Source organism: Fulmarus glacialis, unplaced genomic scaffold (assembly GCF_000690835.1).
Source record: "Fulmarus glacialis isolate BGI_N327 unplaced genomic scaffold, ASM69083v1 scaffold15725, whole genome shotgun sequence".
NCBI classification, from domain to species: Eukaryota; Metazoa; Chordata; class Aves; order Procellariiformes; family Procellariidae; genus Fulmarus; species Fulmarus glacialis.
In genome coordinates, this window is record NW_009213765.1 from 1 (window position 1) to 9,430 (window position 9,430).

The 9,430-nt window shown below is 39.4% G+C and overlaps 1 protein-coding gene across 1 annotated transcript; it reads left to right on the forward strand.

The window, feature by feature from the left end:
- Window positions 1–13: 13 nt before the first annotated feature.
- Window positions 14–7,789, forward strand: TFAM (transcription factor A, mitochondrial; the record flags this gene model as incomplete). Its single annotated transcript, XM_009578300.1, has 6 exons — window positions 14–107; window positions 2,061–2,131; window positions 3,774–3,923; window positions 5,375–5,470; window positions 6,515–6,571; window positions 7,571–7,789. Coding segments are annotated over 6 exons (687 nt in total), but the record flags the coding sequence as incomplete, so codon positions are not given.
- Window positions 7,790–9,430: the final 1,641 nt, after the last annotated feature.

The following is a 9,430-nucleotide window of genomic DNA, read 5'->3' on the forward strand; positions in this document are numbered from 1 at the left end:
GTGCCTCTGCAGGGGGATCAGCTCGGATCAGCGCCCGAAGCGGCCGCTGACGGCCTACTTCCGTTTCCTGAAGGAAAACCGTTCTACTTTTAGGCAGAAAAACCCAGGTATGAGGTCTGAAGGGAATTGGGTGCGCGGGGTCTCACGGTGGGCTCTGTGGTGCTTTGTGGCAAAGTCTTGGCGCGTCAGGTGCGCCAGAGGTTTTGTTGTCACTTCGGATACACACGGTGTTTTTCCTCTAGAATGTGTGATTTAAAAAGAAGGCTAGAACAAAGTATTGCTTTGTAAAACTAAACGTCATGAAGTAACTAAAATGCGTTACCCTCGTTTCAAGAGACCAAAACCATCTTTTTATCCGTAGCATACCACAAGTAAATTCAGTATTGCCGTACTTAACTGCCTGTACATGCGTTAGCTTAGTCTTGTGTACTTAATAACTCAAAAAAGTGAACATTTGTGTGTAACTTTAAAAATGTTTGAAGAAGGAGCTCACCTGGGCAATACATGTTAATAATGATTTGTGTTTTTCAGTTATTTTTAAATCTGTACGTACTTGAAGTATGCTATTGTTGATGTAACGGACTGTATATGATTTTATTTTGATGCTTAGTAATTTAAAAACTATATGTGCTGGATTGCCTCAATATATGTGGGAGAAGAAGTAAATGTATTTAGAGGAAAATGGTTTTCTGTGGATATGTTTAATTTGTCATCAGAAACTTCACTTAGAGGCAGTACAGTGACTGTTCTTGTCAGAGGACAGCAAAATGGAAAGCTGCGCTGATTTCAAAAATACTGTTGAAATTAATGTTAAAATGTTTGAAGAACTATGGTCACATGGGGCAATCATGAGGAAAACTTAGGGAAAACCATTTGATACCCATTTGCTCGGTAGTTAAAGAGTTCAACAGTCTGAAAGGTTGAGACACTGAACTTGCAGAGCTTATTGTAGTTATGTGCCACACCAGCGTTTTCCACGTGTTTCCAAAATTTGAATAATCTGCAAATAAATGTACTGTATTTCGTAGGCAAATAGGGAATTTTGGGCTTTCTTGTTCCAATAGAGGTAATGTTCAAAAATAACCTGATACTTTTTTTTTACTTTTATTATTGGCAAAGCGTTGTATTTTCAGAGGTTTTAATCTTGGTATACTTGAGCTAAAAACTCCCCATCTGTCTTGTTTTTCCAGAATTCTGGAAGTTAGGTTACTGCTAAGAGCTTAGTTCTGCTTTTCCACTGTTGAGATGGCTGAACTTTACATTTGAGGTGGGAAAGAGGAAGATCTATTTTTTCTTTTAGTGTGAAGCAGAGGGAAAGCCAGGAAAGGGTTTTTCAAGAAAAGAAAAGTTGTATCCTCTTTCCAACACCCTCGGTTTTTTCATTTGGGGTTCCCCCCCCGCCTTCACAAATTCAGTCTGGCTGGAAACCTCGTCAAATGACCGTAGTGCAAGGGCCAGAGTCAAAGGCAGTCAGCTGAAAAACAAAACAGATTCAAGTCGCTATCTGTAATTTTGTTTCTGGGAGAAGGAAATTACTTTTTTTTAACCTTATTTCTGTTGAATAATACTGTAAATAAAGGACTGTATTTTAATAAAGATCAGGCACATCTGCTATATCAGATGGATGAGGTCACATTACACTTGCTTTGAAGAATCCAGCAGACTCTTTTTGCCAAAAACTGAGAAATGGAAATTTTACTTTTGGTTTCTTCCCCAGCCCCCCTCCAAGTTCAGACAATCTTGCCATTGTGTAGAAAAGGATCCAGCTCAAAAGGAAAAAAAAGAAACTGTTGTGGAGCGGTAATAGGTGTCTGTCTTGAAATGGTGCTTCAGTTTATAACTGCATGTTTCATTTGCGTTTGAACCAAGAGCAGGGACTCTTCTGCCCAAATATTACAGTTCCCTTTAAGTGCCACAGTAAGTTAGTTTTATGAAAGGAGGAAAATATATTTGTACACAAAAAAGATACTAGTGATAGCTTTCCTTGGGAAAAATTGAAGAAGCTTATTAAAGATACAATATTGATCTTTATTTTCTTGCTTTCTAATTTTAATGTACAGAAATGAACAATGTGGAGCTGGTTAAAAAAATAGCGGGTGCTTGGAAGGAGTTACCAGCATCAGAGAAGCAGGTAAGTTTGTATCTTTGCCTTGTCTACTCTGAACTCTATATTATATAGAGTCTTATTGGTTGTTTTACTTGGTTTGGTGTCCTCTGTGGTTTTTTTGTGTAGTGTATTGCGGGGTTTTTTGGGTTTTTTTTAAACAACAATAAAAAAGCACTTGTGTACAATGTTTCAGGCAGAAAAACAATTCTGAAGAGAACTGGGAGCTTTGCAGTATTCAGGGGAAGATACTTTGATACCTCTACACCTGACTTTGCCTTTAGTATTTTTAATCTGTTGCCAGAGAAATGACGCAGCTCTTGCTCTATGCGGCTGTAGGGCTGGGAACCAAGATCTCGTTTCTTTTTGAATGGTAATTGTGTATGTGTGTGCATTACATGTATAATAACATCAGTATTGTGAAGTTGTTCTGCTTTCATAAGTATAAGTCGGGTGAAACCTCAGTCAATTTTGATGAAAGGACCAACTTTTTAAAAAAAACCAGAGACCTAACTTACAGGTAACTTTCTTTAAGTTTCATCTAGTTAACTTACTTTTTTTCATAGGTAATGAAGCTTCTTCAAGAGTGGCAGTTTCAAGAGATAATGTAAAACAACTCTATGAATTGCTAATCATTGCTGAATATAAGTGCCATTTATAGCAAAGTAATGATTGTTCTTCCTTGATTGCAGTTAGCAATTAGATCCAGTTAGGAACTAATTGCAGTTTTCTAGCGAAAGTAATATCTTTGTTTATAGAATTGAAGTGCTCTTATATCCCTTCTGGACTTCTTGCTCTATGTGCCTTAGTGTAAAGAATGCCTTTCCATTTGTATGTCTGAAATGGAGAACAGGATGGTGATTTTTCAGGTCTACCTGGATGCGTGGTAGCCTGGCTCAGCTTTTCTTGGTGCCCTGGTACCAAGGCCGTGATTTTGTGATGCTTCTGTATCTGGTTTTGGCCGGTGGAGGAACGTGTTTGGTGACTGGAGCACTTGTGTGCTGCAGTGGGTATACATGCTTTAAATAATCATTTCAACCAGGCTTCAGCTTTTCCTCCTTGTAAAAGGAAGATTGTTATTGCTTTGAGCTGCATCTGAAGATTCATCCAGCGTTGTCAGATTAACTAAGATAATTCACAGGAAGAGCCCAGGTTTTGAATCTGAGTTCTTCTCAATCCATTCTGCTAATCAAACAGGTCTGAAAATGCTACTTTACTTTAAAAATCTTATGTTCCAGGGTAGTCTGTAATTTTTTTTTTTTATTAGTAGGTTAGAAATGTTAGCTTGTTTAATGGTCAAGTGCATGGAGCTCAGAAAGCAAGCTGTCTAAAGCTGGGAGGAGGTGGCAGGGTGGGATTAACAGGGCTTGCTTCTACAACTAGAGGAATACCAGACAATGCAGACTAATGAAATTCTCAGCAATAGCTCAGGTTTTTATAGAAGTATCTTTCCTATCTAGATGTAGGTTTGGGTTTTTGGGTTTTTTTGGTTATGGGGTTTGTTTTTGTTGGTTGTGGGGGTTTTTTTGTAAGCTGCAGTGATACTGAGATTGGAATATGTCAGAATTAGTGTCTTAAAAGGCTATTTACCTTTTTCAGTCATTTTAAAGGCACCATGCTTATCTCACTGAAAGCATCTGTGTAAGGTTGGTGATTGTTTGTGTTGTAGGTTTATGAGGAAGCTAGAAAGACAGACTGGCAACGATATGAAGAACAGTTGGCTGCATATAAAGCGCAGCTGAGTCCAGCCAAGGCTGCAGCTCTGAGAGAAGAAAAGAGAAAACGACTGGCAAAAAGAAGATCGTTCAGGGCAAAAAGAGTAAGTATTTTGAAGTCAAATTTCTTTTCTCTCAAGGAAACTGAAGTCTGTTTGTCTAGTACACAGAGCAGAGTCAAGGCACGTTTAGAAATATAAAAGCAACTCTCGGAATAAAAAAAAAAACAACCCAAACCACAAACCAAAAACAAAACAAAAATCAAAAACCCCCACAGACTAAAATATTGCTGGTGTTAGCAGTTATTTTAGAGGCTTTCTTGTGCTTGAAGACCAGAACTAGCACGTATCTTTGCCCTCACAGGTAGCTTCTATATGCTTTTTTCTTCCCATTCCTAAAGCTGCCTGAGGAATGATAGGTAATAAAAGACATTTGAACCAGCAACGCTTTCTTTGCTTGGGAAGACATCCAGAAATAGCTTTTCACAAAGGCCTTGTGTCTGTTACTTCAGTGGCCCCTACAAGGCAGTAGCTGCCTTTTTTCCTTCCTTTCTTTGGATACTGCCACTTTGCTACCTGTGTAGCTGCTGACGTGTTGAATGAGGCCTGCATAGAGGCGCGTCTGTTAGTGTCCCTTTTTGACTTACGTAGATCATCTTCCCTATTCCCTTTTGGCTGGTTTATATATAAATCCTGAGAGACAGAACCATCTGTAAAGGTACAATATTATGGTTTGTCCAGTGGCAAAATCAGTTGAAGGAGTTACTTATTGCTTGTTCATTTCTGTGAATTAAACTGCTGGTGTGATGTTGTCCTAATTGGCAAAAGTGAAATTAATTTGGTTTAAAAGACCCCTACTTAGAGGGAAGTTATTAATCCAAATGATTCTGCTGATCCTTTTTTAGAGTATGGCACCACAAGGCATGTAGCTGGCATACCTAATACCTAAGCAGATGTTAATTTGCAGCACCCAGGCTGCGGTGGGAATGTCTTAGGGCTGGAGAAAACAGCAAGTGTAATTGCATCTGTAACTTGCTGTACTTCCCCTCTCTCACCATCATCCCTGTAGGCAAAGCGTTCTAACAGCAGAAACCCAGTTCTGTTTCCCTGGAGATCTGCTGGTTTGCTTCCACCTTCTCACCTCCCACCGTTCGGTATCTGCCCTCCTCTCTGCAAGCGTACAGTATTTCACACCAGAGACCGAAGCCTTGTGAGATAATAGAAAACTTGTCATCATGACTTTCTTACTGAGTGGAATTTAGTAACGGTCTTTGGTTTCTGGAAGACTTAGCTGAAGTAAGAATCAGTTTTAAAGTGCCTCTTTTTTTATGTCTGAAAATTCAAGTTGTTAGCTTTTCTTAATGTAGTTTAGCATTAGTCTTGACAAGTGGTGAGAATAACTAAAGCATCTTGATATACAGTCCAGTTTACAGAATAAAACACCAAAAAATTAATTTGAGTCTGATTTTTGTATAAAATTTAAAGACAATGGTAAGTTTAATTTTGGAAAAATGCATGCTTGGTAGGTTGAATAACTTTTCTTGTTGTTTTTAAAGGAATTGACTGTTCTTGGAAAACCTAAAAGACCTCGTAGCGGCTTTAACATTTTTGTGTCAGAAAACTTTGAAGAAAGTGAGGGAATTTCACCTGTGGTAAGCCAGGAAAGATTCTTCTTTAAAATAGATCGTTTGTATTCAGAACATCTGTTTTGGATTCTGTGACTTTCCAAGAAACCGTTCAGCAGTTCAGTATCTGGATTTTGCTTTCCTTAGGTTATTTTTTTTAGGCTGCTGTGATCTGGTTATACTGCTGGTGGCATGTCCTATATAAACTGCTGTCTGGGTATACAGAATTAAAATATATTTGCACTGTTTTTTGCGCTTTGGTGTTACAGACTTTGTCTGTTCCTTCTGTAAGGAGAGAATTCTACCTTTCTTTGTTTTGGTGTAGAAATACGTTAGTTTTTCAAATGGTTGTGGTGGACTGCTACCATTTCCGTAGTAGTGGTTATTGTACCTCCTGTAGCACAGTCGATGTTACGGAACATGCAAGAATTCCTCAGCAAAGCCTGCAGTTCTGCACCAAACTGCGCTTTGGGGTGATCTAAGTTATGCTGGTGGATTACAGCACTTGAAGCGCTGGAGACCTCCCCTGTATGCCTAATATATTCCTTACCCTATGCATTCAGTCGGTAAATCAGGACAGTGGAAATAGGCTGTTCCTCGGTTTTCTACGTACAAGGCAGGCATCTCCAGTCAGCTGAGGCCCGGTTTGACATACAAATGCTCCTGAACTTGTACAAAGTTTCCCATGAACGTGGTTAATACTTGTGTGGGCTTGGCTTAAGTTAGGGCTTGGTTTAAATGAAACCACTATGCGGGGTGAGATGTAGTCATGTTGCTGTAAATCAGCTCAGCTGTTCTGTCTGCCTGCTTTCGCAGCAGGCGAAGTAACTTAAACTGCTTCGTGCTTATATTGTCTGTAAGTGTGGCTCAGATGGTGCCCAGCAACTTGTTGAACTGTATCGTTTATTATTTACCTACGTTAAGAGGGTGGGGTATTAAGCCTGTGTGACTTTGTGCTTTTTTACATTGGTTTGTACTTGGCTTTCAGTAGTGTGGCATTCATCTGTAACCCTCTGTGGTCAGTCTACTGTTAAAATAATCCTAATGTATTGCATATTCTATATCCTGTAGGCAAAGCTGAAGCAATTATTTGATGTGTGGCAAAAACTGTCCAGTTCTCAAAAGCAGGTATGTCAGTGGATTTTGATGAGGCTCTGATGGGAAAATTGACAAACTTGAGTCAAAATTAATAAATTCATACAAAATCTTGAACTTGGTTCTTCAAAATATAATACTGAGGAAAATACTCTGAGATGGTATTTATGCGTCTTGAAAAAGATTGTCATTACTTTTATTCCAGTAGTGACCATTTCTTTCACAGTGTTGATGAAATGTGAGTGAGTGGCATAGGATGGAAGTTCTGTATGCCTGAAAGTGGGCGCTGAGTGGCATCTAGGGAGGAAGGTGGAATAATTTGCCACATTTTTTTTTTTTCCCCCCTAATGATCTAGAATATTTTTAAATGCCAGCGTAGTAATTTGATGCTAGTGGAAAGACTTTTGACAGGTAAAAGCACCAGAAATCTACAAGTGATGTGCACACAGTAATTTATTAACTTTGGTTGTCTTGGGGATAGTTTTCTGCCAGCTTTCTTAATGTATTGAAATACGAGCCTGCAGATGGGTATATGAAAATCAGAGTGGTGCTATACTGAAACCTAATCTAAACCTCCAGATTTTCAAGTATTCTGTACCTTACTGTCCTCCTGAATGCCCTTCTTCCAGATTGTTTTGAACGTGTACTTAGAACATGCACTAGGTTCATGTTTCTTCTGTAGAAAAAGAATTTGAAATAGTTGTGCAGAAATATCTATTCCTGTTCCTTGCATAAACCAGCTCTCTCAAATTAGTACTCAAATAAAAAGCCTTAGCTGTTAGTAGTAATACTGAATAAACTTCCTCTTCAGGAATGGCCATCTGTTGACATAACCATAATTCAATGCTAAGGTTTTGTATTTTTGTGCAAGTTTGATGTGTTTTGAATTTTCTGGAGGCGAAAGTGAACGCCTGGGACGCACACTGCACAGGTCTTGTAGTAAGTCACCTTTGTATCCAAGGGGAGGGTGTGACATGGCGGTTATCCTGACAAAGCCCCTTCCGTGACTGTTGATACCTAATTTTCTTCCAGCCGTACCTGCAGCTTGCTGAAGATGATAAGGTTCGGTACGAGAATGAAATGAAGTCGTGGGAAGCAAAAATGGTTGAACTCGGACGTGAAGACCTGATACGTTCCACAAAGCAAAGGCCAAAAAAGATAACTGCTGAAACTGCAAAGAAAGCTGAACCAACCAAAGCTTCCTCACATGAAAAGAAGGCAAAATTGAAGTTGAAAAAATCGGAAGAATAAAACGGTTAAGTATTTTATATTTAATGCCCATTGGTTGTCATGTCTTTATCCTGCTGTGTTAATGCTGCAGTCAGCGTTAGCACTGAAACGGAAAACCCATGACGGGCCCACTGGAGAAGTAGAAAAGGTGATCAGGTAAGAGAAGATTCGGTGTCTCTCGGAACTGACCGAAATAATCATTGCAGGTGTAGCCTGAACTGTACAATAACCGGTAAATCAAGCTGTGAATAGCGATACTCACTGACATCAGCAGAGCTCTCCAATAATGGTAGATAACAGCTAGCTTTTATAAGATATTTTTTATGAAAGCAAGAATATTCTACAAGGTTACCATCTAAATTCTGTAAATAAGAGCTGAAATCTGAGTTAATGCTGCTGTGTTTTATTCCCCCCATGGTATTGGTAGTGAAGAGAGATGTTCTACATTTCAACAAAAGGCACAAGAAATGTAAAATACTAACTTCTATTTTATGCATCTGTCTTTTTGTACGTTTCAATCTGTGTATACCACTTATGTTGCATTTAATTAAAGACCATATGAGTTTTGTATGAACATACCTTCATTGGACTTTTATTCCATGGTTTTGTTTGGATACATGCAAACACTTTTGCCTTCCTGTTGTCACATTTGGGACAGCCTGGAAGGAAAAAAAAAATGTGTGAACTCTTAGAACGTTGGGTTTTGATGTAATAAATACAGGTATTTTGAAGAGCTGCTTGGTTTTTTTTTTTCCTGAGGTCTGTGTGTCTTAATGAAAAGTCTCATGGGTATTTTGGAGCATCTGTATTTGTAGAAGGAAGGCAAGCTTTTTCAGTAGTGGGTGGATTTCATCCAGCCTGCCAAGAACTGCATGACCCACAAAGTTTACTGTTTACCCATGGGAAGTGGAAAGCCAAATCAGAGTCCCTTGCCTTTTTTTTTTTCCTCCTTTTTTTTAATTTAATTTGCTGATGGTGGTGTCCCTCAAGCGGGGTTCGTTACCTGGCGTGCAGTAAGCCAGTCTCACACACAGAGCCGAGATACCTGTTTATTTCATGTCTGCGCAGAGGTGGGTGCTAGGTGCTAACTCCACAAAGCTAGCACACCAAAATACAAAACAAGTCCTTCTTTATATCTTAAAATCAGCTAACTACTGCCCATTCTACAAACAGGTTGGTTATTATAATTTTCTCATTACCATTTCGCTTTGTCATTCTCAGCATTAACTACGCACATTCAGTGGGTAAGGGGATTGATGTGGTAGGGGGAGATGTGGTTTTCATATTGTAATTAAGATAGGTCAATCTAGGACATGTTCTTAGAGGAATTTGATTTTTACAATTTGGAAGACATTTCCCTTGTCCTATGTTCAAGTTCACGACGATCTGTTCCTTTCATGTCCTAAAAATCAATTTATCAATCTACTATGTTATAACGGTTCCCACAGTATTTTCACTAAACATTTACACGATTCAGCAGCTTCTTTAAATAACCATACTGCAATGGTAACGTATCGGAATGCTCCCGGCTTTCCCTCGCAGCCCCCACACCGAGCTCGCAGGCAGGAGGGGGAGCCTCTCGCTCGGAAGCGAGTTCCCAGCAGGTCAGCGCGTCCCTGAGGAAGGGATGGGGGAAAGCGGGCCGGGTACAGCCCCGCGGCG